Raw genomic sequence first — 26786 nt, 5'->3', positions numbered from 1 at the left:
GTGTGGATCATGTCAGGGCCTGGTGCTGTCCAGCTCTTCATACCTGCCGCTCTTTCTTGGACATCTGCCGTTGTAACGGTTACTGGTTCTTGTTCTGGGAGATTGCTGTGATCTGTTCTTAGATCTTCTAGCCACTGAGTATTGGTGTTGTGGGATGCCTCCTTCTCCCATATGTTTCTCCAGTACTGTTCAGTCTCAGCCCTGGGTGGATCTGATCTTGAATTACCCTGCCACTGTGAGTACACTTTGGATGGGTTGGTGGAGAACACCTGGTTTATTCTCCTGGCTTCTGCTTCTCCCTTGTATCTCTTTAGGCGGGTGGCCAGGGCGGCAAGTCTTTGTTTGGCAGTTTCTAGAACCTCAGGAATCGACAGCTTGTTGTACTTAGGTAACCTCTTCCCTACACCTTTCTGCAGGTCTGAGAGCTGACTAACCTCTCTTCGTGTTGCCTTGATCTTGGCTTCCAGCCTTCTTCTCCATGGGGGCGCTCTGCTTTGTGGCCTGTGGTGTTTATCTTATAATCTTATAGCCAAGCATCTCTAGGATAACTGTAGCTGTGGCGTAGGTCAGCTCGTATATATATATATATATATATATATATATATATATATATATATATATATATATATATATATATATATATATATATATATATATATATATATATATATATATATATATATATATATGTGTGTGTATACATTTCCTACAACGGTGTGTACTACTCCCTTCAGATGACAGCACAAACAGGCTCTAACCAGAGTAGAAAAAGAAGTGGGAGGCTGCGTTGCACAACTGAGAAAGAAGATAAGTACATTAGAGTCTCTAGTTTGAGAAACAGACGCCTCACAGGTCCCTAACTGGCATCTTCATTAAATGGATAATGGATGAATCCAAGTTTGAGGTGTTTGGATCACAAAGAAGAACGTTTCTGAGACGCAGAACAAATGAAAAGATGCTGGAAGAATGCCTGACCCCATCTGTTAAGCATGGTGGAGGTAATGTGATGGTCTGGGGTTGCTTTGGTGCTGTAAGGTGGGAGATTTGTACAGGGTAAAAGGGATTCTGAATAAGGAAAGCTATCACTCCATTTTGCAAGGCCATGCCATACTCAGTGGACAGCGCTTGATTGGAGCCAATTTCATCCTACAACAGGACAATGACCCTAAACATACCTCCAAATTGTGCAAGAACTATTTAGAGCAGAAGCAGGCAGCTGGTATTCTATGGGTAATGGAGTGACCAGCGCAGTCACCAGATCTGAACCCCATTGAGCTGTTGTGGGAGCAGCTTGACCGTATGGAACGCAAGAAGTGCCCATCCAATCAATCCAACTAGTGGGAGCTGCTTCTGGAAGCGTGGGGGGCAATTTCTCCAGATTACCTCAACAAATTAACAGCTAGAATGCCAAAGGTCTGCAATGCTGGAATTGCTGTAAATGGAGGATTCTTTGACCAAAGCAAAGTTTGATGGAAAAAAAATCTAATTTCAGATACAAATCATTATTTCTAACCTTGTCAATGTCTTGACTCTGTTTTCTATTCATTTCACAACGTATGGTGGTGAATAAGTGTGACCAAACTTTTTAACTTTTTTTAACTGTAGTGTGTATATATATATATATATATATATATATATATATATATATATATATATATATATATATATATATATATATATATATATATATATATATATATATATATATATATATATATATATATAAATGTTTGTATATCTGGAGCGTGTAACAAAAGTAATTTCCCCCTGGTATTATCAAAATATGTCTGATTTTGATTCTGAGTCACCCACATATTTCAGATCTACCTCGAATCGAAGTGTATTGAGGCCGATTTTATGTGAATATGGCTTTCCATACCTCTTTCTGATGATTGCGGAAGACTGGCACGCGCCCCTCCTCTGGTTAGACGTCACTGGGAGTCACATGACAGGTCAGCGTCTCTGTTTGTTCCGAAACCCTTCCAGCAAACATGGTGAGTTATTTCCAGATGTAAAATCCTTCCTAATAATTCTAACCGTGTTTTTCTGTAAGCAATGCTGAAGACGCTGTTGCGTCACTCAGCGATCTGCGCTTCCGGTCGGTTTGGCCTACCGCTGGAAGCTAACTGAGCTAACAGCAGCTGCTTTAGCAAAGAAACCCTAAAGTTAAGCTAAGGCTAGCTAGCTGCTTCCTGCTCCTAACTCACATCCAGCGCGTTTTAGATGTTTTAAATTAATCTGTCTCTTTGGTTTCGGTGTAACACTGCAGCTAATCTGAGGGCTAATGTTAGCATGTGTTAGCTTAGCTTAGCTGGACTGTTTACGATGAACCCGGGCGGATAGCTTTATTTCCTCTGCTTGGACAGTAGGAGCCATGCTAACTGGAATCTTCATGGAGCAGATGGAGCGATGGATGGGGGGAACATGGCTCCATCAGGGCTCCATCAGGGTTCTATCAGAGCTCCATCAGAGCTCCATCAGAGCTCCATCAGGGCTCCATCAGAGCTCCATCAGGGTTCCATCAGGGCTCCATCAGGGTTCCATCAGGGCTCCATCAGGGTTCCATCAGGGTTCCATCAGAGCTCCATCAGAGCTCCATCAGGGCTCCATCAGAGTTCCATCAGGGTTCCATCAGAGCTCCATCAGAGCTCCATCAGGGCTCCATCAGAGCTCCATCAGGGCTCCATCAGGGTTCCATCAGAGCTCCATCAGAGCTCCATCAGGGCTCCATCAGAGCTCCATCAGGGTTCCATCAGAGCTCCATCAGAGCTCCATCAGGGCTCCATCAGAGCTCCATCAGGGTTCCATCAGAGCTCCATCAGAGCTCCATCAGGGCTCCATCAGAGCTCCATCAGGGCTCCATCAGGGTTCCATCAGAGCTCCATCAGAGCTCCATCAGGGCTCCATCAGAGCTCCATCAGGGCTCCATCAGAGCTCCATCAGGGTTCCATCAGGGTTGCATCAGGGTTCCATCAGGGCTCCATCAGAGCTCCATCAGGGTTCCATCAGAGCTCCATCAGAGCTCCATCAGGGTTCCATCAGAGCTCCATCAGGGCTCCATCAGGGCTCATTCTACAGATAGAGAAATGTTAATAGACATCCATTATCTGTTCTAGGTTGTGTCCCTCTCTTCTTGTCCCTTTTCTTATTTTCCTCTCTATGTTTTGTACTCAGATGACTTTTCATGCTGTCTCTAAAGGAATGAAAGATTATTTCCAAGCACTAAGCTCACTTAGCTGATTGCTCCTTCCTGTGTTTCCAAAAAGGCAAAAGTAAATAACCCAGTCCTTCTTTTCACTGTAGACAAGCCATGATCTGCTTATCTGTTCTCCATTTTTCATTTGGATGAAATAATAGCTGCATGAATCATGACAGCAGACAAGATAGAGGAGGGCAGGAGGCGGGGTTACCAATCTACTTGCTCTGGAGAGCAGAGTTTGCTGCTTTTAGATGTTGTCTCCAAAGTCTCCAGTAGCAGAAAAAAGTCTCTAGATTTGGCGCTAGGAGCTTTTTAGAAATCAAAGTGCTAGAGGGGTCTGAAAAGTGGCTAAATATAGCTATATTAATAAATAAGGAATAATTGTATTAACCATTCATGGAAACAGTGTTTTATGGGGCCCCCAGGAACTTGGAGACCTAGACAACTGCCTATTCTATTCAGTTTATTTCTATAGCTCCAATTCACATCATGTCGTCTCAGGTCACTTTCCAGTTCACCAGACCATCCAGTCAGATTGATTCAAAGTTTTCTATCTAAGGAAAACCAGCTGATTGCATCGACTCATTGACTCTTCAGCAATCCCTCACACTAAGCATGCTTGTAGCAACAGTGGAGAGGAAAAACTCCCTTTGAACAGGAAGAAACCTCCAGCAGAACCAGGCTCAGTGTGAGCGGCCATCTGCTGAGGCCCACTAGGGTTCAAGGAGACAGAAGCAGACATAGAAAAAGAAGCATAGATACAAAAGGCAACTGTCAACCAGTTCCACAGGCGGCCCCGTCCAGGAAACACACAGCCAGGCAGACGAGCTCCTGGTATTGCCTGATTCCCTAACAGCATGGGAGGATGACTGACTGTTGCACTTTGTTCACTATTTCTGGTTTCTAATTCTATCTTCTGACCCCAGAGGTCTGCAGACACAAATATGCGCATAAGGAGAACACTGTGACAGAGCAGATTAATGTAAACTCATAAAAACGGAAAAACAAGTGCTAAAGATAAATGTAGAGATCACAAAACAGACAAGAGCAGGATGAAAAAAATGCTAATTTTCACAGTTCGTTTTTTTGCCGAAAAAAAACAACAAATGGTTCAGTTATTTAAATATTCTTAGTGGGCTTAATAGTAATAGAGTATTTTGAATGGATGGATGGATGGATGGATGGATGGATGGATGGATGGATGGATGGATGGATGATGATGGATGGATGAATGGATGATGGATGGAGGGATGATGATGGATGGATGGAGGGATGGATGGATGATGATGGATGGATGGATGGATGGATGGATGGATGATGGATGGAAGGATGATGGATGGATGGATGGATGGATGATGATGGATGGAAGATGGATGAATGGATGGATGGATGGATGGATGATGATGGATGGATGGATGATGATGGATGGATGGATGATGATGGATGGATGAATGGATGATGGATGGAGGGATGATGATGGATGGATGGATGGATGATGGATGGATGGATCATGGATGGAGGATGGATGGATGATGGATGGAGGGATGGATGGAGGGATGGATGGATGATGATGGATGGATGGATGGATGGATGGATCATGGATGGATGGATCATGGATGGAGGATGGATGATGGATGGATGATGGATGGAGGATGGATGATGATGATGGATGGATGGATGGATGGATGGATGGATGGATGGATGATGATGGATGGATGATGATGGATTGATGGATGGATAATCCATTGATTATCATAATGATCAATCCTGATCATAAAGGATCCCCAGAAGGGAACAATCCCATCCAACTACCGGCCAATAACTTGCCTATGTACAACATTGAAGCTCCTGTCAGGCATCATAGCGGCTAAGGTGAGTAGGCACATGGCTCAATACATGCACCGTTCCCAGAAGGGAATAGGCAGCAACACCAGAGGAGCCAAACACCAGCTACTAGTGGATAGAGCAGTCACTCCAGACTGTAGGACCAGGCAGACAAATCTGTGCACTGCCTGGATTGACTATAAGAAAGCCTACGACTCAGTGCCACATACATGGATACTGGAATGCTTGGAAATGTACAAGATCAACAGGACTCTAATAGCCTTCATCAAGAACTCAATGAAGCTGTGGAAAACAAGTCTGGAAGCCAGTGCAAAGCTGATAGCACAAGCGTGCAATTGGCTTTGCATTGCAAAATGAGGATTTTAGGACATGGCTGCAGCCTGTCGACGGGGAAGATGACCAAGGATTTTACCGTGTTTTATATATATATTCATATTAGAGTCATGGGTACTTGTTGATGGCATTAAAATAATTTCTTAAGAGCATTAGAGTTACTCATTCCTGTATAAACACTGTTTAACTGCTTAATAAATAAAATTGGATCAATGTTTTCACTCTGTCACTTATTCTATTGTTTTTATACTTGTTGACGTCCACCTTGTGTGACCACTTTTGCTGCTGTAACAGCACCATTTCCCCGCTGTGGGACACCAAAGGGCGTTTCTGTTCTATGTTGCGTATATCTGCTGTATGTGTCCAAAGCTCTGATGGCTTCAGGAAGTTCTCCCTCCACCCCTGATGTCATCAGTCTGTAGATGTAAACTAAAACCCGCTGCAGTGCTGAGGCATCCTTCTTAGGGGCCAGCTTAGGGTAGCAGCTCGACCTCCCCAACATGGCGCCTGTAATTCCTGCGCGTCATATCTATGGTGTAGCATGCTATGGGGTGGGAGGAGGAAGTAGCCGGCGGGAGAAACGCACAGGTCAGAAATGAAGAAGAGAAGTTCTTGGTTTTTTTTGGCAAAATTTCAAATGTTGGACTTTTAAAACATGACTTGATTTATCGCCCAGCCCTGATTTAAATCTGTCCTGTTTCTCCATAGATGGCTGTGAAGCACCTAGATCAGACTGTAGTGGCTGCATGCAGAGCAGTAGCTGCTGCTGCTCTCAGTAGGACGTTGCTGCGCAGGAAGCTGAGAATAAAAGCCTGTTGTTGTTTTCTTCCAGCCAACCACGCAGCAGTCGGCTCAGGATGAACAGGAGAAGCTTCTGGATGAAGCCGTCCAGGCTGTCAAGGTTCAGTCCTTCCAGATGAAGCGATGCCTGGTAGGCTGCTCTCCATTATTCTCTCATCTGCTTCAGTATTTCACACAAACACTGAACATCTTGGGGCCCCTAAAGACTTTATTATTTAAGATTTTCTAGTGAAGTAGTTTTTTCCCAGCAGAGCCTGAGATGCTCTGATCTGTAGTTAGTGAGCTAATTCCCAGCCTCTGGCTGTGGATGGATGGACCTGCTGGAGCTTATTACCCCATTTACACTACCCATGAAGAACCGTGCCAAGACCGGTCCAAGCTCAGGTACTGAGATAACTTATCGGCTGTAAATGGAATGCAGACTGAACTGAACCGAGCTAGACACGACCCGACCGCGCTAGACACGACCGGACCGAGCTAGACAAACACGACCGGACCGAGCTAGACAGACACGACTGGACCGAGCTAGACAGACACGACTGGACCGAGCTAGACAGACACGACCGGAACGAGCTAGACAAACACGACCGGACCGAGCTAGACAGACACGACCGGACCGAGCTAGACGTGTAAACGGTCGTCAGAACCGAGCTCGGCCTGGTTAACTGATCCGAGCTCGGACCGGTCTCGGCATGGATCGGTTTTTTAAGGGTCGTGTAAATGAGGTATAATTTGGATAAAGCTATTTCTACCTGATCATCTGAAATAAAGGTGATAATTAACAGCTGTTAGTTCCTCTGATTCAGTGAAAGAAAAACCCAAATAATCTAAACCTAAATAACTTGTAAATGATCCGAGTCAAACGTTGCTTTTTATCCTGGTTACATCAGAAAGGTTTTACAGTGAAGCTCATTTAGTGTCCAGCCTTCAGAGTCCATCTGGGCCACCACCCTGTCAGTCACACCTCTCATCCAGGAGTCTCAGGTCCTTCCAGAGATGCAGCTCATGGAGGTTAATGTTCCTCTCAGCTTTCTGACACTGCAGCACGTTTCTCTCTATGATGGCTGGTAGTCTGCAGATTTGATAGGAGCCTGCAGGCGCCTCCTTGGTGGTCTGCGATGGCGGATGCTGCCCCTCATTAGAGGTTGAAGCTGTCATGGTGGACAAACATCTGCCTTTGGTCACATGAGCTTTCTAGAAGGATCCTCCAGGCATCAGTCTGTCAACAGACACCCCTCTCACCGGACTTACCTCTGATGGTGACCAGTCCGCCTACAGGTGGGAGGCTGACCATCTGGTGACCTGGTGCAGGGAGAACAACCTGGAGCTCTAAAAACGGTGAGGACTTCAGCCCCAGCTACCTCCATCACCCTCTGGGACTCCACTGTGGAGTCTTTCTGCTTCCTGGGAACGATCATCTCACAGGACCTAAAGTAGGAGCTGAACATCAACTTCCTCACCAAGAATGAATGATGGGCAGTGGCGGCCTACTGGTTAGGGCTTGAGAATCCTGAGGTTGTGGGTTTGAACCCCACTCCCACAGACTGCCACCCTGGGTCCCTGAGCAAGACCCTTAACCCCACACTGCTCCCTGGGAGCTGCACGATGGCAGCCCACTGCTCCCCAGGGGGATGGGATAGGGTTAGGTTCTCCTCCATCACCATCTGGTACGCCAGAGCCACAGCCAAGGCCAGACTGCAGCGCGTCATCCTGTCTGCAGAGAAGGTGATTGGCTGCAATCCTCCATCTCTCCAGGATGTGTACGCCTCCAGGACTCTGAGGCCTGCAGGGAAGATTGTGTCTGATCCCTCGCACCCCAGCTGCAAACTATTTCAGCCCCTTCCCTCTGGCAGGATGTAGCTATATACTATATATTGAATACAACTATAGATCCTGTATTCTGCATATTAGGGTTGTTAAAAGTATCGATACTGAAACGTTGTATCCGGATACAATACTCATTTTCAAAAGTATCGATACAGCCCTTTAAAGTGCAGAATAGTGGAAAATGCACTTTCTGAACACTGTGTGATTGAATAATTGTACGCACTTTTCAGTTTCAGACTTATTTTTTAAGAGCTGCAGCTGCTGAGAATTATTTTAGTTTAACTGATTTGGCCGGTGTCATTATTATGTGTGCAAAGCATAGCCAAGGAAGGAACACTTAAGTTAATTTTATTAGTCTTGTATCAAGGTTGCTTAATGTTGTGCACAGCATACAGCCTCAAAATATTATTCTTATTGTTTTTTTATTTAGTTCTTGTAATTTTTTATTAATGAAAATATTTCTGTTGAATTTTAGAGTCTTTGTTTTAATTCTTGTGGTATCGAAAAGGGTATTGAATATCAAATATTTTACTTAGTATCAGTATCAAGTTGAAGAGTTTAGTATCGTGACAACTAGGGCTGGGTTAAAAAATCAATTTGAATCGATTTCCCTTTCAATAGCCAGATATCGATTCATAAAAACCATAAATCGATCCATAATACGTCTTTCCATACATTCATGACTTCTCGTGTCCCGCGAGATCTCGTCACTGCGCGAGAGGAGCGCACCAAAACAATATGGCGGAAGCTCTGAAATCACCTCCAAGAAGTTTGAAGGCAGATGTCTGGAAATATTTTGGATTTAAAAAACAAAATGACGGCAGTGAACTGCATAAGAGCAAAACGGTTTGCAAGATTTGCTACGCAGAAGTGAGGTATTGTGGAAACACAACTAATCTTCGAAACCATTTAACGAGACACCACTCAGCACAAACACAATCTGATTCAGCCCTGAGGCAAATGCAGCTTGAGAAGGCATTTGATATTAAGTTACCAGCAAACTCTCCGCGTGCCCAGAAAATAACTAAGGCTAATCCCAAAAAATGTACGCACTATTCAGTGTGTTTGTTGCCACTTTATTTGCACAGCCTTCTGTGTGGTTTGAGTTGATTTGGTCAGGTCATGTTAAATAAAACATACATGATTAATGTAACTGGGTTGGGTTTAATTCCTAATGTAAATATGTAATTTTTTTAGTAATGCTCTAAGTTTGAGCTAGAAGTTTCTACTATTTGCAGCATTGGTTCTTCTGAGAATGTCTTCCATATCAAGGAAACGAAACAATTGTGAATCGAATCGAATCAATTTGGAAAATCTGAATCGATACCCAGCCCTAGTGACGACCCTACTGCATATATTTCTAATGTGTCTGCAGCATCAACACCAAGTCCAATTCCTTAAAAGTAGAAACCTACTGGATAATAATTAGTCCAGATTAACTAAAACCAGCCTGTTGCTGCAAAGCAATGTCTGACTTTCATTTCTTCTTTCTTAATAACATTTTTATTCACTTTATCGAGGGTTGTTCTCACCACTGTGAATTTTATTGTCCTTAAATGAGAAGAACCAGCTATTTAGTACAGTGTGTGTGTGTGCCTGTCCAGCTAGCAGAGTGAGGACTATTTTTCAATACAACAGTCATTTTTTATTTTCTTCTAAGCGGACAGCTTTGCTGGAGGAGAAACGTTTCCTGTTTGCCGTTTACTTTATTTTTTGTGTTGAATAAAATCCGTAACAGATTAAAAAGTCTCTCTGGATCTGGTTGGGCTGTGACAGACACACGTTTCTGGTTCTGTCTTTCAGTGCCCAGTTTAAGGAGATCAGTCTGGGTGAAATGGGTGCAGGAGCTGGGGGGGGGCTTTACTTGTTTCTACTGCCTCCTCTGTCCACCCAGAACTACAGTCATGGCCAAAAGTACTGAGAATGACACAGATATTAAACTTTCACCTGATCTGCTGCCCTCTGGTTTCCATGTCAGATGACGCCATCACGTCCAGAAATACAATTGCATCATATTCTGAGTAACAGAAGCGATGATTGATTTAATGACAGTTAGAATGAGTCAGTATTTGCAGTGTTGACCCCTCTTCTTCAGGACATTTCTCCCTGGCTGCTCTCAATCACCTTGGACTGATTGCGTCCATTCTGCATAATCAATGCTTGCATTTGGTCAGAAGGTTTCCGTTTGTCCGCCGTCTCTTGATGATTGACCACAAGTTTTCAATGGGATTAAGATCAGGGGAGTTTCCAGGCCATGGACCCAACATCTCTGTTTTGTTCCCTGAGCCAGTTAGATATCAGCTTTGCTTTATGGCGAGGTGCTCCATCATGCTGGAAAAGGCATCTTTCATCACCAAACTGCTCTTGGACGGTTGGGAGAAGTTGGTCTCGGAGGACATTCTGGTTCCATTCTTTATTCATGGCTGTTTTTTTTTAGGTCAAACTGTGAGAGAGCTGACTCCCTTGGCTGAGAAGCAACCCCACACATGGATGGTTTCAGGATGCTTTACAGTCGGCATGAGACCAGGCTGGTGGTAGCGCTCACCTCGTCTTCTCCCAACAAGCTGTTTTCCAGATGTCCCAAACAATGGGAAAGGGGATTGATGAGAGAAAATGATTTTCCCCCAGTCCTCAGCAGTCCACTCCCTGTACCTTTAGCAGAATATCAGTCTGTCCCTGATGGTTTTCCTGGAGAGAAGTGGCTACTTTGCTGCCCTCCTTGAGACCAGGCCTTGCTCCAAGAGTCTCCGCCTCACAGTGTAGATGCACTCACACCTGCCTGCTGCCATTCCTGAGCAAGCTCTGCACTGCTGGTACCCCGATCCCGCAGCTGAAACACTTTTCAGAGACGGTCCTGGCAGTGGCGGCTGGTGAAAAATATTTTTGGTGGGGCTGATATAGCCTAGTGAATGTCTCCAACTAACCCGGAATAAGAATTCAAATAAACAATTGGACAATACATACAATTTAACAGTAATGATTTAATTTACTATATAATAACAGTAACAGTGATGATTTGGGTCACTGTGACGGGGTTCTTTGGCCTCCAAGAATCCAGTCTCAGTCGGGTTACCGGTGTTGGTGATTTATTGAGCTCAAAAACTCAAAACAGGGTGCAAAAGAAACTACACATAAGATACTCTGGGCCTCAGCCTCCCTCCAGTTACCAGCAATGTAACAAAGAAACAGAAAACAAAAATTGCCGCTTTTCTTCCCACAGCCCTCATTAAATAGTTTAAGCCCCTCACCTCAGGCTCTCTTATTTCTGATTTCTTCTCATTAATCAGTTTTGTCCATATATTACCTCCACAAACAATTGATGTACAAAAACAAATAATTTTTACAACTTAATTCTTTTACACAGATTCATTGACTTATTCAATTACACCAAACTGGGTTTGAACCCAGCAAAGACGCAGCCAGACTGAAGATGACAAGTCCCCGCATAAACACGTACACACCCACACCCCCCACATACCCACACACACACACACACACACACACACACACACACGGCTAACCCCACTTAAATATTAAGTGTGCACCCTCAATACGCCAGCAGGTAACCAGGACAGCTTGTGTGTTTTAAGTTAATGGAGCTACCGGTCTCAGCGCGAGTGTATTGGTCCTCACAAACACAGTATAACAGGAATGTGTGTGTGGCGCGCAAAGTTAGAGAGGTTGTTTTAAGCGACGAGGTGGATTCGTCACAGTCACAATAACCATGAAATGAAATGTTCATATCATACAACAGGGATGTTCTTCTGGCAAACGGGTAGATAAATAAGGATCTCACCGAATTTGGTGGAAGCTGCATCTCGCTCGTTACATTCGCCATCTTCCCTCTAATTGTCTGCACCTGCGCTTGGGTTCAGAAGCCTGTAAAAGCGCAGTATTTTCAGCGCCCCAATACCATAAAGTTCCCAGACGCTGATTGGCCATTAAATTCACCTAGCATTAGTACATGATTGACAGATTCTCTGCAAATGTGGGTCAGTCTGATCACAGCCCCCAGAACAGAGACGGTAGGAGTCTGTCTGTGGAAATCCACAAATTAATGACAGTAGATAGGGAAATGTAGTTTATATAATTTGTTTTGCTTATAGTTACACAGTCTAGAGAGTAAAACTGACATTTATGAGTTAATTTCTAAAAATATATTTTACGTTTCTCTCTTCTTATCAGGGAGGGCGGTGCCCCAGCGCCCCCTATGGGCCGGCCGCCACTGGGTCCTGGCGCTCTTTGGTCTTTCTTGGCGCCCTGGAGCCTTTTTGGCAGCAATGGAACCTCTCCTTGAAGTTCTTGATGATGCCATAGATTGCTGACTGAGGTGCAATCTTTCTTGCTGCCATTCTCTTTCCTGTTCGGCCATTTTTGTGCAGTGCAATGATGACTGCACGTGTTTCTTTAGAGATAACCAAGGTTCACAGCAGAGAAACAATGATGCCAAGCAGCATCCTCTTTTTAAAGTGTCCAGTGGTGTCATTCTGACTGAATCCTGACAGATTGATCTCCAGCCCTGTCCTCATCACCACCCACACCTGTTAATGGAGCAATCACTGAAACCATGTTAGCTGCTCCTTTAAGGCAGGGCTGCAATGATGATCAAATGTGTTTTGGGGATAAAGTTCATTTTCTAGGCAAATATTGCCTTTGCAATTAATTGCTGTTATGCTGATCACTCTTTAGAACATTCAGATAAACTAATGGTTGAAGGACTGAGTCGAACATCCATGGTTGTTGGATTCATCCATCCTGGATATATGCATGCGATATATGCACAACTGTGTGCACAGATATATTTGTATATTTAGGTGTGGTGATCAGGCCATGAAGTGTAGCTGACGGTGATAAATAGGTTCCAGTGTTTTGGGAGCAGTCCCTGTGGACGCATTAAACATCATTAACTGGGAAGTGGGTTGGTGTTTCACACCACTTAATAAACTTCCTTATTTGATTTAATATTTTCTAAGCTAATGTTCCACATCAGAACCACTGGATCTGTTTCTCTTACAGTTGAACTCTTTGTTTGTGTTCTGCAGGATAAGAACAAACTGATGGATGCTCTGAAGCATGCCTCCAACATGCTGGGTGAGCTGAGGACCTCCATGCTCTCTCCAAAGAGCTACTATGAGTTATGTATCCTTCATTGTTCTCTGGGCCACGAAAGTAAAGAGTTTCTCTCTCACCCAGTGTGTCTGTAAAGGACGGTGCTGTGGGATTGAGCTGAAATGTCTGCTGCTGTGTTCTCTCAGTGATGTGCTGGGGGGGCTATCACATTTAGCCTGGCTTTACTTCCTGAGCGTGTTTCAGACATGGCCATCTCTGATGAGCTGCACTATCTGGAGGTTTATCTGACCGACGAGTTTGCCAAGGGACGCAAGGTGGCGGATCTGTACGAGCTGGTCCAGTATGCCGGGAACATCATACCCAGGCTGTGAGTATGGTCCCCCAGAACATGGGGGCACTCGGTCTAGGTTCTGATGGGGAAGACTATTTCTCTTTTGCTTCACATCTGATGCCCAGAGGAGGAGGAACCAAGCAGAGGGGTGGAGGTTTTATTAGATAGACCTGTATGTGTCCATCAAATGATCATGATGTAGTCCTCTTGGATCCCCTCAGTCTGATTGGCTGTTAGGATCACAGGCTATGGCCATAGAAGCTAGCTGGGCTTTAATGAGGAATCCATTCTAACTGGATCCACATCATGGTGGATTCTGCAAACTCTCAGCTTCAACCTGTTTGTCCTACAATACATAAATGTTTGAATTGTTAGTATTCATCATTTAAATTCTTCAGCTTCATGGGAACCATCTGATCTGAGCTTTGTTAAAGGTTCCAATGTTCACCCTAAGCAGCTTGTTTTTCCGTCTGCAGCTACCTGCTGATCACAGTGGGCGTGGTCTACGTCCGCTCCTTCCCTCAGTCTCGTAAAGACATCCTGAAGGACCTGGTGGAGATGTGTCGCGGGGTCCAGCACCCACTCAGGGGTCTGTTCCTGAGGAATTACCTGTTGCAGTGTACCCGGAACATCCTACCTGACGATGGAGAGCAAGTGGAGTGAGTCTGTCTTTCTTTCATCTATTATAAACTCAATCGTATAAAGGATGTGCAGGAAGGACGATTTCTAAGTTAAATTACCAGCATTGTTTCTCATCCCTCAGTTCCCAGGTCAGGAAAATCATTCAACCTTGATTTTTGATTCAGAGAAATAGTAGATATGTATAATAATTAGTGTTGGGCCACATCAGGGTTTCACTGAACAAAGAAGCAACTTCTTTCCATGAGGGAACAAAATATAAAAGGCCGCTTCACAGATGGCAGCCTTCGATATGGACAGGCTCGCCGTGGAACAGCACTGCACTCTGACCGGTGGGGGCTGGCCCTGCAAAGAGTACGCTAGGGCATGTCCTTCAGGGGACTGAACACCTACCACTGAGGCGCTAAGAAAGACCTAAGACCCATCAGTAGATGGGAGAGAGAATTCTCTATACGTTCCATCTTAGCCCCCGAGGCGTAGACCCGACAAAGCAGATTGCCTAAGATCCACAAAGCTCCTGAGGAATCATGAGGGAGTTGATTCCAGGTTCCATTGCAGGCATCTGCCCTGACCATAACTCCTGCATTGAACAATGGCTATCTGATTGGAATAGGCCTGAGTATCAGACTGACAGGTATGGAGTTCCTCGATCCTCTGAGGGCGGGACAGGGAAGGAGGCCGACACAGTCGCACTGCGCCGGAAAAAAGGCATAGACGTAACAGCCTGGACCTGCAGGGAGCCACCTGCAACCATTCTGGAGAGGCTCAAATGGCAGTTCCCACCGGCTCCCCCGCACCCGCCGGCTCCCCCGCACCCACCAGAGAGTCATTGAAGTCGGCATCTGAGGACTCCATTCTGTTGCTTGCTCAGTCCCTGGAGCCTAAAGCATGCCTGCAGTTTCCTCACCAGCGGTCACTGGGCTACCGGCAGTGGAGGAGGCCATCATCTGCCTGCTGCAGCGTGCGCTCACCCACCTGGAGACCACCAGGAGCACAGCGAGAGTCATGTTCTTTGAGTCACCTCTCTCCCTGTGAACCTCCAGGGCAGGACATAGAAACTGTGGAGAGTTTGAAATCCCTGGGTGTTCAACTGGACTGGACTCATAACAGCGACGCCCTGTAGAAGAAGGGCCAGAGCCGCCTCCCTCCACCTCCTGAGGAGGCTGAGCTCCTTTGCAGTGAGCAGGCTCCTGCTTCAAACCTTCTCTGACTCTGTGGTGGTATCAGTCCTCCTCTACGCTGTCGTCTGCTGGGCCCCTGGCAGCGCAGAGCGGGACAGAAAGAGACTGAACAAACTGGCCGTTTCTGTCCTAGGCTGCACTCTGGACTCAGTGGCTGAGAGGAGGCTGCTGTCCAAGCTTCCATCCATCATGGACACCACCTTCCACCCTCTGCAGCAGACTGGAGAGGAGCTGAGCATCTGCTTTAGTCAAAGACTTTTACAGCCTGTTTGGAAAAAGCAGCAGTGGAACAAGTGGATGCACATGTCTACAGAAGAGCTCCCAACAAACCTGCACCACAAGATGAGACTAAAGCCGGTGGTTAGATAGACTCATTCATCTAATAGAGGACACGTGTTTCTCAGTTCCCGACCTGCACACGTTGAAGAGTGATCAGTGCTGGCTGCAGGGGTCAGTGGGGATGATCATCTGTCAGCCTGTTTTTGCTATGAGTTGAGGTTGTTTTTACTCCACAGGGGGTCAGAGGAGATGACTGGAGATATTAATGACTCCATCGACTTTGTCCTCCTGAACTTTGCTGAAATGAACAAACTGTGGGTTCGAATGCAGCATCAAGGTCACAGCAGAGACCGAGAGAAGAGAGAAAAAGAACGACAGGAGCTTAGGATCCTGGTGGGCACCAACCTGGTTCGCCTCAGTCAGCTGGAGGGCGTCAATGTGGACAAATATAAACAGGTACGCATGTCTTTCATTCTTTATCGCCTTCTGCTAACAGATGATGTGCATCCTGAAAACTTTCACATTCACTTACCTTCCAGCCTTTTTCCAAATGGTATTAAATTAATTTATTTTATAAATTCAACACAGCTTCATGTCAGGGTGGACTTTCTAACCAGGATGACTGGTTATAAAATCAGGGAGATTTCCATGATTTTTAATCCCTGAATCCAAATATTGCAGGAAGACTTTCCTGCGGCTGATTTTTGCTTCCTGTTTTGTGACCTTGGCCCAGTGCACAACTTCCAGACTCATTTATCAGGATTTGATTTATTGGGATGAACTTTGTGGCCATTGTACCTTGGGCACAATTTGGCGGTGTGTACGCTGTGCCCCGCTCAGCCTCCAGTTCCTGTTGGCAGAGTTAAACCAGTATATAACCTGCTTCCTTCCTACGTTTGGAGCAGTGATCAGAGCCCGCAGACTGAAAAAAATGCTGCCGACCCCCCAGCTGTGTTTATACCGCTGCTGTTTTCCTCAACCAGGACCAAATTTTTTCGCTGACGCTCCTTTTTTTCATGATGATAAGAAGTGACGATCGTTGATGACTAAAACTTAGACTTAGACTTAGACTTAGACTTCTTTATTTGTCATTTTGTATGCACAGGGTGCATACAGAACGAAATTGCGTTACATACAGCTTATGAACGTTGCATTGATATTTCAAATGGCACGAGTTATAGAAAAATACAAAAAGTGCAGCAGTGGTCAAAGTGTGAACAGTGCAGAGGATAAGAGACAGTGTGCAAGTTGCAGTGGTTCAGTGCAAAATGGCATTTGTGCAAAAAATGCGTTATTGAAAAATACAATGAGATGAACAATTTAAAGGGCTAAAAGTTAAAAGTTCAGCAGCATTTGATGCCCGATAATGTGCAATAGGTGCAGAGTTCGGATTGTGGATCAAAGGTTCAACAGTCTGATGGCAGTGGGGAAGAAGCTGTTGCACAACCTGGTGGATCTGCAGCGGATGCTGCGGAACCTCTTTCCAGAGGGCAGCAGGGAGAACAGTCCATGGTGGGGGTGTGAGGGGTCTTTGATGATATTACGGGCTCGGGACACACAGCGCTGTGATGAAATGTCCTTAATGGAGGGAAGAGGAGCCCCAATGATTCCTTCCGCTGTCCTCACCACCCTCCTCACATTCTTCCAGTCAGAAGCTCTGCAGCCTCCACACCACAGAGAGAGACAGCTGGTCAGAATGCTCTCTATGGTGCTTCTGTAGAAGGTTGTGAGGATGGGCGGGGGCAGGCGGGCTCTCCTCATCCTCCGCAGAAAGTACAAGCGCTTCTGTGCCCTCTTCACTAGAGATGAAGTGTTTACAGTCCAGGTGAGGTTGTCCGTGATGTGCACCCCCAGGAACTTTGTGCTGCTGACCACCTCCACAGCTGAGCTGTTGATGAGCAGTGGAGCATGGTGGGGGCGGTTTTTCCTGAAGTCGACGATGATCTCCTTCGTCTTCTCCACGTTCAGGATCAGACTGTTTTCACTGCACCAGCCCACCAGCTGCTCCACCTCCTCTCTGTAGTCCCGGTCGTTGTCGTCCCTGATGAGGCCCACCACCGTTGTGTCGTCCGCAAACTTCACGATGTGATTGGTGGTGAACCTGGGGACGCAGTCATATGTCATCAGGGTGAACAGCAGGGGGCTCAGGACGCAGCCCTGAGGGGAGCCCGTGCTGAGGGTGATGACATCAGAGGTGTTCTGACCGACCCGGACTGACTGAGGTCTGTTGGTGAGGAAGTCCAGCAGCCAGTTTCGAAGGGGTGTGTTGAAGCCCAGATGTTCCAGCTTTCCCACCAGGTGCTGTGGGATGATGGTGTTAAACGCTGAACTGAAGTCCAGGAACAGCATCCGCACGTGGGTGTTCTTCTCCTCCAGGTGGGCCAGGCTCAGGTGAAGAGCAGAGGAGATGGCGTCCTCAGTGGAGCGGTTTCGCCGGTAGGCAAACTGGAACGGGTCGAGTGTTGGGGGGAGACTGGAGACGATGTGTTCCTTTACCAGCCTTTCAAAGCACTTCATCATGATGGGAGTCAGTGTGACGGGCCGGTAGTCGTTGTAGCAGGTGACTTGAGGTTTCTTTGGCACTGGGATGATGGAGGCAGACTTGAAGCATGCTGGCACTGTGGCTTGCTCCAGCGAGGTGTTAAAAATGTCCGTGAGGACACCAGCTAGCTGACCTGCACACTCCTTGAGCACCCGCCCAGGTATGTTGTCGGGACCTGGGGCCTTCCGCGGGTTGACCCTCCTCAGAGTCTTCCACACGTCGGCTGTGTCAAGGCAGAGAACCTCCTCTTCCTGATGTGGGACAGCCTTCACTGCTGGAGTGCGATTTAGTGCCTCAAACCTCCCAAAGAAGTTATTTAGTCCGTTTAGGAAGTCAGCATCAACTTCATCCACCGGGGCAGGGGGCGTGTTGTAGTCTGTGATCGCCCGTATGCCTTGCCACATGCTCCTGGTGTTGTTGGCGTCGTGGAACAGATGCTGGATTTTTTGGTTATGGTTCCGCTTTGCTAACCTGATGGCACGGTTCAGGGTGACAACTCCTGGGTTCATTGTTTTTGTTGAACTAGATCTGCTATTTTCTCTGAGACACTTTTTTATCAAGTACGACATTTATTCATAAAAAGTTAATTTGGATTCTCTAACTCTGTCCAACAGCAATGATGATCTGCACGGCAGCATTCTATACCCAGCTACTGTAGCATCTAGGATAGAGCTGTCAGTGAGGGAAAGAATCTGGTTGGTGTGTCAAATATAAAGGTTCACTTTTCTTGCAACATAAAACTGACTGAAACCTTTTGGAGGGTTAGTCGACTAAAACCGACTTAAACTATCAGATATGCTAATGACTAGAATGTGACTAAGACTACTGATAGTTTTCATCCTGACGATTAAGACTAAATCTGAGATGGCTGCCAGAAACACCTACCTGACCTGGCTGCTTACATGTCTTTTCTTCCTCTTTTACACAAACTGAGCTGAAATGTCAGGTTTCTACCTTTTAGATGCTGGGGATTCCAGATCAGCCCTCTAAGGGTCCCATAAACACCTTTCTACTGTCCTGAGGTCTTGGTTTCTGTCCACAGGTTGTCCTTCCTGGCGTGCTGGAGCAGGTTGTGAATTGTAGAGACTCGTTGGCTCAGGAATACCTCATGGAGTGCATCATCCAGGTACTTTCTCTTACCTTTTCATAGTGTCTAGTCCTACATGTTAGCTTCCCAGGTGTCCTCTTATGGTTTTGTTCCAGTTCTCTGTCTAGCCTGTCTGGGTTTTCAGTGACTGTTGAGGCAACTTTAAGCTGAGCAGTGTTTCATTCAGGCTAGCTTTGACGGCTGTGAGCGTGCTTCATTGCTGTGGTTTGATTGAGTTGAAAAGCCTTCAGGAAAATGTTTTCCCTGTATTGTGATGCTCTGGAAGTTCTGGACGGCTGCTTTGCTCTCTGCTCTGCCTTAATCTGTCTGGTTTTTGTCAGGTTTTCCCAGATGAGTTCCACCTTCAGACGCTGAATCCTTTCCTGCGTTCCTGCGCTGAGCTGCATCAGCACGTCAACGTAAAGAACATCATCATCGCTCTGATTGACAGGTGCGCCTTCATTTAGCTCACTGCAGGAGGAGCAAACATGTTGGAGTTTCTGCCTTCCCCATCACTGTCCATTGCTAGACTCCAGTTCATAAACAGTTATTTTAATTCTCTTATCAGCTGTCAGCTTATACACCATTAATGCAAACCTGTGCTTATAATCAATATAACAACTGAAAGGGACTCTTCTGAGTTCTGTTGACCTCCTGCTCCCACCAGTTGGACTGTTTACTGGTTTCTGTGGGTGGTTTTCTACCGTACCTTCAACTGCCGAAGGTTTGGTGGTTAGCAGCCGCTGATATTAGCGTCAAAATAAAAACACATCCTTCTCAGAATGTTCCGAGCACAGAAGCGATGCAGTGGAGAGCTCCAACTTCCCTGATTTCGTCTGACCTGCTCTGCTCTGGATCCATAGCAAACTGAAATAAGCCGCCGCCATCTTTAGGAGGGGGAAACAAAAAGCTGTAACACGTGATGAAGGCAGAGCTGTACCTGGCCCAGCTGTTCCAGCTATCAGTCCGTCTCCTGGTTTCTGCAGCAGTCAGCTTTTTGATAAATACTATTTTATTTGGGTGGGCCTGCTTGAAAATATTACAATGATCATCAGTAATAACACTTTGGTCTACTTAATATACTAGAAAATGTTCATATAGAGTCGGCATGTTCTCCTGAGCATGGGTGGGTTCCCCCCGGGTACCCCGGCTTCCTCCAACAGGCCCAAAAACATGACTGTTAGGTTCACTGGCTTCTCTAAATCCTCCTTAGATGTGAGTGTGAATGGATGTTTGTCTTTGTGTTGCTCTGAGATGGACTGGAGACCAGCTGGAGACGGGCACCAGCACCCCTCGCCATCCCCGCAGGGATAAACATGACGGAAAACGGATGGATGGATGTTAATATGCTTTCATCAACACAAGGGCACCGAGCTCCAACATCTAGAAACAAAGGTGTTGATGGCAGCAGCACAGCTGATATTTCTCTCCAGGATGGAGTCACAACCAAACAGGAACAGACCAGATGAAGCTACTATGAGAAAAAGCAGAGAGAGCAGAACGTTAGAGATTGAACTAACAGATTCTGCAGAGTGGGAGAATAGAGATAGAATGAAGCAGAATTATAAAAAAGGGGTCCCTATGTCCTCCAGCAGTCTAAGCCTATAGCAGCAGAACAATAGAAATAGAATGAAGCAGAATGATGAAGAAGGAGTCCCTATGTCCTTCAGCAGTCCAAAGGCCTGGTTATACCCCCTGCAGCAGTGTGTCACAGTGAGCTTGATGCAGACATTTTTGATTTATGCCCAATACGCTGAGGGTCTAGATACAGCTGAGGCGGTGAGGAAGTGGGGGCGAGTTTAGTGCGAAACCAGGAGGGACATGAGGATGAAAAATGACGGGGATCCAGGTGGAAAAGGGTCCCATTGTTCTGGCGCTCCTCGATCTTCTAGCTGGTCAACTTCATGAGTCATAAAAACAAAACAAGCTGGCCTCCTGTCTGCGCTCACCTACAGTTTTGTGGAGGTGCAGCAGAGTGTCTGCGGAGGGGGCGGGTCGGCTTTTTGTTTACACCTACACAGACGACCTAGTTTCAAAGTATAAATCAGCCTTAAGCTTATAGCAGAATTCTAGAACTATAGAGCTAGCTCAGGATAACCTACTCACCTCTTTCATCTGTCCTCCTCTGCAGACTTGCTCTGTTTGCTCATAGAGAAGATGGTCCAGGCATCCCGGCTGAGATCAAATTATTTGACATTTTCTCTCAACAAGTTGCCACCGTCATTCAGGTAAACTTGTGTTTGACTTGTTGTGGTCATTGATTCACAGCCTAGCATTGATCCTCTGTTTCAGTCCCGCCAGGACATGCCATCAGAGGACATCGTGTCTCTACAAGTGTCTCTCATTAATCTGGCCATGAAGTGCTACCCTGAGCGAGTCGACTATGTGGACAAAGTTCTGGAAAGCACAGTGGAAATATTTAACAAGCTCAATTTGGAACAGTACGTATCACTAACCCTCCGTCTGAACGGTGCAGATCAGACAGATGTAGAGTTTGCTATCTAGACCCTTTGTTTCCGCAGCATAGCGACCAGTAGTGCCGTGTCCAAAGAACTGACCCGTCTCCTGAAGATCCCAGTGGACACCTACAACAACGTGCTGATGGTGCTGCAGCTCAAGCACTTCCCGCCACTCTTCGAGTACTTTGACTTTGAGTCCCGTAAGAGCATGAGTTGTTACGTCCTGAGCAACACGCTGGAGTCCAACACCATCATCGTTTCACAGGAACAGGTGGGAACCAGTCGGTCCAGTCAGTCTGCAGCTCAGTCAGAGGGGGCGTCATCAGCTGATCTATGCAGACCTCCTTAACCTGTCTTTAAATTCATCTTTTCAGCTCATTATTCATCCCTTACTTTCAACATCATCTTTAAACATTTCCATGAGAAGAGTGCGTTTCCTTTAATGTGGATTAAGGCTGAACGATTTTGCCAAAATCAAAATTGCGATTATTTTTAACCAAAATACAAAATTTATTTAGATTTTCTTTGTCCTAACTTCAAACTTGTCATTTTTATCACTTCTGGCTGTGAGTTTTTAAAGCTGGCTTTAATGCTAGCAGCAATAATGTCTATCGTTCTGTGTGTTTTACCACCAACTGAAGGGCTGGAGGGAGAACTTTAGGGTTTTACTCTGGTTAAATAATGGAATTAAAACTGGCTGCCTTTGCGATTTGAAAATGATATTTTGTGAAATTGTAATTATATTGCGATGAATTGCCCAGCCCTAATTTGGATGTTGGGTTAGCACCCTTAGCACTTCACTACGGCCCGTTTCCCCGTCTCCGTTGGTCTCTCTGGTGCTTCAAAGATGACGGGACTGAATACGCAGCCCTGTGGCACACCTCAGGTCAGGCGCATGATGGACCTCTGGATTGGGTTAGGGTTGGTGAGGGAGGACCTGTTGGTTAATCTTGATGATGCAGTCGGTAAATGCCACAGAGAGCTACCGCCGGCCAGGACCTTGGCGCCCTCAGAGGACTGTCTGATGATAATGAGTGAGAGTCGTTATTTGGACGGCTAAAAAAGATCAGAATGATTGAACATCATCATTTTTTATTAGAACTTGTTAGATCTTTGTAACTTTGTAAGATGTTTTGACTTCAAACGTGTAGAATCGGTTCGATCCAGAAGGCGTGATGGAGGAACAGCATGAAAGGTGTCTTTTCTGATGGTTATTTCCTTATATGAGCGGGGAACTGCTGGTCTTTCCAGGTGGACGCCATCTTAAGCTTGGTCTCCACACTGATCCAAGACCAGCCGGACCAGCCAGCGGACGATCCTGACCCGGAGGACTTTGCCGAGGAGCAGAGCCTGGTTGGTCGCTTCATCCACCTGTTCCACTCTGAGGATCCTGACCAGCAGTACCTGGTGAGTTCCTCCATCCAGACTCTGAGGGGGAGAGCGTGTGGCGTTCACTGACCCTGACGTTATCTCTGGCTTTCAGATCCTTAACACGGCCCGGAAACATTTTGGTGCTGGGGGGAACCAGAGGATCCGCTACACGCTGCCTCCTCTGGTGTTTGCTGCCTACCAGCTGGCCTTTCGGTACAAAGCCAACGCCTCGGCGGTGAGCGGCCATCTTCCCTCCGTCCCAGCCGCTGCTTCGCTCAGTGCTGCTTTACAAACACAAATGTTTCTGCTTTCAGGACGACAAGTGGGAGAAGAAATGCCAGAAGATCTTCTCCTTTGCCCACCAGACCATCAGCGCTCTCATCAAGGCCGAGCTCTCAGAGCTGCCTCTGCGGCTCTTCCTGCAGGGGGCGCTGGCTGCTGGTGAAATTGGCTTTGAGAACCATGAGACCGTGGCGTACGAGTTCATGTCGCAGGTAGCTAGCAGTGAGAACCAGCAGACCCAGCAGATATGGGCTCATCCAGGGACTGGTCTGGTAGGCGTTGACCCGGTCTGTCCTTCCTCTACAGGCTTTTTCTCTCTATGAGGATGAGATCAGTGACTCCAAAGCCCAGCTGGCAGCCATTACCCTGATCATTGGCACCTTTGAGCGGACCAAATGTTTCAGCGAGGAAAACCACGAGCCTCTGAGGACTCAGTGCGCTCTGGCTGCCTCAAAGCTGTTAAAGAAGCCGGATCAGTGCCGGGCAGTCAGCATATGCGCCCATCTGTTCTGGTCGGGTCGCAGCACCGACAAAAACGGCGAGGAGGTGTGTGTGCTCGTTCCACAGGTTCAGGATGGTTTATCTTCTAGAAACCCATCCTGAAATCTCTAAATCCAATATGGCTGCCAGGCGTGTGGATGTGTGGTTTCCCATTGAGCTGCTGTTGTTCTGATGTTGAGCCGTGTGCTGTAGATCCGGGATGGGAAGCGGGTGATGGAGTGTCTGAAGAAGGCCCTGAAGATCGCCAACCAGTGCATGGATTCCTCTCTGCAAGTCCAGCTGTTCATTGAGATCCTGAACCGATACATCTGCTTCTACGAGCGGGAGAACGATGCGGTAGGAACGCTTTCCTCCTCTCTCTGTCCTGCATCCATGGCTGTGACCAAAGCAGCAGACTGGATGAAGATTTAAACCGGTCTGCTTCCATGGTCCAAACCATGATGATGATGATGATGATGATGACGAAGAACAGGCTGAAGCATTTTGAGACCTCTGATTCTTCTCATCACCTATAAATGATTCCTGCAGCAAACAGATGAAGGTCATTAACTTTTTCTGCAGTGAAGCAACATTTGATCGCAGGGCCCAAAAAATACTGAGGTCAAAGGTCAGTCCCTTGTAGGTGGGTTCAGCTCCCAAAAAATGTTTATAATCCCATAGTTGAAATCTGAACATTTTCAATTCAGTTTATTTCTATATCTCCAATTCACATCCTGTCATCTCAGGTCACTTTCCAGTTCACCAGATCATCCAGTCAGATTGATTCAAAGTTTTCTATCTAAGGAAAACCAGCTGATTGCATCGACTTTCACCAGAGCTGTTTCAGTGCTATGATCAATCTTATTTATAAATAATCCCATAAAATCATTGCTGCTAAGAGCAGGTGGAATGGACTGTTCAACAGAGCTATGGCTCTGGGTGAGTTTGGCAACTGGATTAAAAAGAAATCTAGGATTATTCTTATTCTCCTCTATTAATCAGGAGAAATATGCTGCTCTTGCTTTACAAAGGGTCCTCTTATACAGCAGTAAACTATTTTTCCAGAGTAGGTAGGATTCCCGTATGCCTGTGGAGCGATATTTTCTCTCCAGTTTCCTAGCATTTTGTTTCAAAATGCACAGCATTAAACCAAGGAGCCAGAATTTTATTTTTCATTTTCAAAGGGGCTATCAACCCCATCAACAAAATCATCAACCTGTGAATGGGAATGAACTAAGCTTTTGCACTCTGCGGCACTGCTCAGCGACACAGAGGAGAGAGAAAGTTAAAAGGATTCTTTAAAATGTATAACTGCTCTATCTGATAAAGATCTACTAAAATGTAACCTTCTTTTGGGGGAGGAGAACTCTGTTAAAGTAATCCTGAAGGTTATTAGAAAGTGGTCAGAGAGGATAGGGTTGTGAGGAAATTCTGTTTTTTATTCATATTCAATGTCAGCACAAGATCCAGAGTATGAAGATGAGAATGTGTCTTAAGGAGCAAAAGGAACATCTTTCTGACATCTGAACAGGCGAGTCGCTGCATTCCTCTCTTCCTCTTTCCCTGCCAGACATTTCAGGCTTTATGTCACCTTTCATTTCCAGCTTCTCTCTATGTTTATGTTTCTGCATTTAGCAGATGCTTTTATCCACAGGGACTTATAAAGTAGACAGTGTTCCAGTTATCGTCAATAGGACTCTTAAGTTCTCTTAAGGAAAATCCAGAGCCAGGATCAGTGGTGACAGCAGAGAGAGAGGGAAGTACAGAGAGGGGAGTTGATGGGTACAGAGCTATGGGGAAGACTTTCTAGTGTTCAGCTCTAATCGATGGTGGAGAAACGATCTAAAGGTTTTCTCTCCTTCCAGGTGACTCTCCAGGTTCTAAACCAGCTGATCCAGAAGATCAGGGAAGACCTTCCCAACCTAGAGGCCAGTGAAGAAACGGAACAGATCAACAAACACTTCAACAATACGCTGGAGCATCTTCGCCTGCAGAGGGAGTCTCCAGAGTCTGAGGGGCCGGCTTATGAGGGTCTGGTCCTCTGAAGCAGCCCCGTCTGGGCCTCCGTCACTTTTCCACGGCTTCCTGGAACCTCACTATGGGGGAGGAGGGGGAGGCTGGGCCACTTCTTCATGTTGTCGTGTTTCCTGCGCTTTATTTACCGTTTCTCATGTCTCTGTTTGGTGCAGCTGGAGTAGAAATATGTCCTTCCTGCTAAAAGCATTGTAGCTCGCCCTCTGCCTGCAGCGCTGCCTGCAGCAGCGGGACTCACCCAGCCTGACGGGTTTAACTTCTAGTCACTTAGAGCAGCAGAGCGTAACGCCTCACATGACATGAACCCAACTGGAAATGTAAGCAGACTTTCACCCAGTGAGCTAATAAATGAATCTATAAATAAAGGCTGCATGGTTCTTGTTGCCGATGAAGGGGGACTTAAAGGGCACTATTTCATTTTTAAAGGATTCTTTCTGCTCTCGGTCGAGTGAAGCAGTTCAGGTTCTGAAAGGGTTCAGTTTCCCCGACTCCTGAAATGCATCAGTGTGTTCTGGCCTCTCCCCATTACTGCCCTCCGTCCAGATAAATGAAACGGAACGGAAACATCTACTAAAGGAAATGTTAGATGTAAAGAAACTGTTAAATTTCTAATCACTTTATTTCGCCAATTCACAACATGTGATCCCAGGTCACTTACAGGTCACCAGATCATCCAGTCAGATTGATTCAAATTCTAGAAACCTCTTTGATATGGGATTTAAATGACAGGTCCTGATCAAAAACAACACCAAGATTTTTTACTTTATTATCTGAAATCAGTTTAATCCCATCCAAATGAAGTGACTGACTAATCAGCTTCTTTTTCAAAGACTCTGGTCCAAAGACTATAACTTCTGTTTTGTCTGCATTCAGAAGGAGAAAGTTAAGAGTCATCCAGGTTTTTATGTCTTCAGACATGCCTGTAATCTATGTAATGGGTTAGCTTCATCTGGATTATAGACAGATATAGCTGGGTATCATCAGCATAACAGTGGAAATTAATCCCATGCTGTCTAATAACTCTAC

General features: G+C 46.0%; 2 protein-coding genes across 2 annotated transcripts in view; one reads left to right on the top strand and one right to left on the bottom strand.

The window, feature by feature from the left end:
* LOC119798258 (transmembrane channel-like protein 3) overlaps positions 1-2427 on the bottom strand; it is a 61379-nt gene extending 58952 nt beyond the window's left edge. Inside the window, exon 1 of the mRNA XM_038307627.1 lies at positions 1880-2427. The gene's annotated coding sequence lies outside the window, so the exon portion shown is untranslated. The remainder of the gene's footprint in view (positions 1-1879) is intronic.
* On the top strand, positions 1879-26125 carry vps35 (VPS35 retromer complex component). The gene is made up of 17 exons (XM_038307628.1): positions 1879-1994; positions 6210-6308; positions 13048-13144; positions 13319-13442; positions 13883-14065; positions 15742-15961; positions 19090-19173; positions 19476-19585; positions 21266-21362; positions 21427-21575; positions 21657-21864; positions 22845-23000; positions 23077-23199; positions 23279-23458; positions 23553-23792; positions 23940-24083; positions 25592-26125. Exons 1-17 carry the CDS (start codon positions 1992-1994, stop codon positions 25769-25771), a joined length of 2397 nt encoding a protein of 798 aa, XP_038163556.1. The 5' UTR covers positions 1879-1991; the 3' UTR covers positions 25772-26125.
* Positions 26126-26786: the final 661 nt, after the last annotated feature.

Source organism: Cyprinodon tularosa, unplaced genomic scaffold (genome assembly GCF_016077235.1).
Source record: "Cyprinodon tularosa strain WSP-4 unplaced genomic scaffold, ASM1607723v1 ctg616, whole genome shotgun sequence".
In the NCBI taxonomy this organism is placed as follows: domain Eukaryota; kingdom Metazoa; phylum Chordata; class Actinopteri; order Cyprinodontiformes; family Cyprinodontidae; genus Cyprinodon; species Cyprinodon tularosa.
This window is presented reverse-complemented; position numbering and strand designations above follow the sequence as displayed.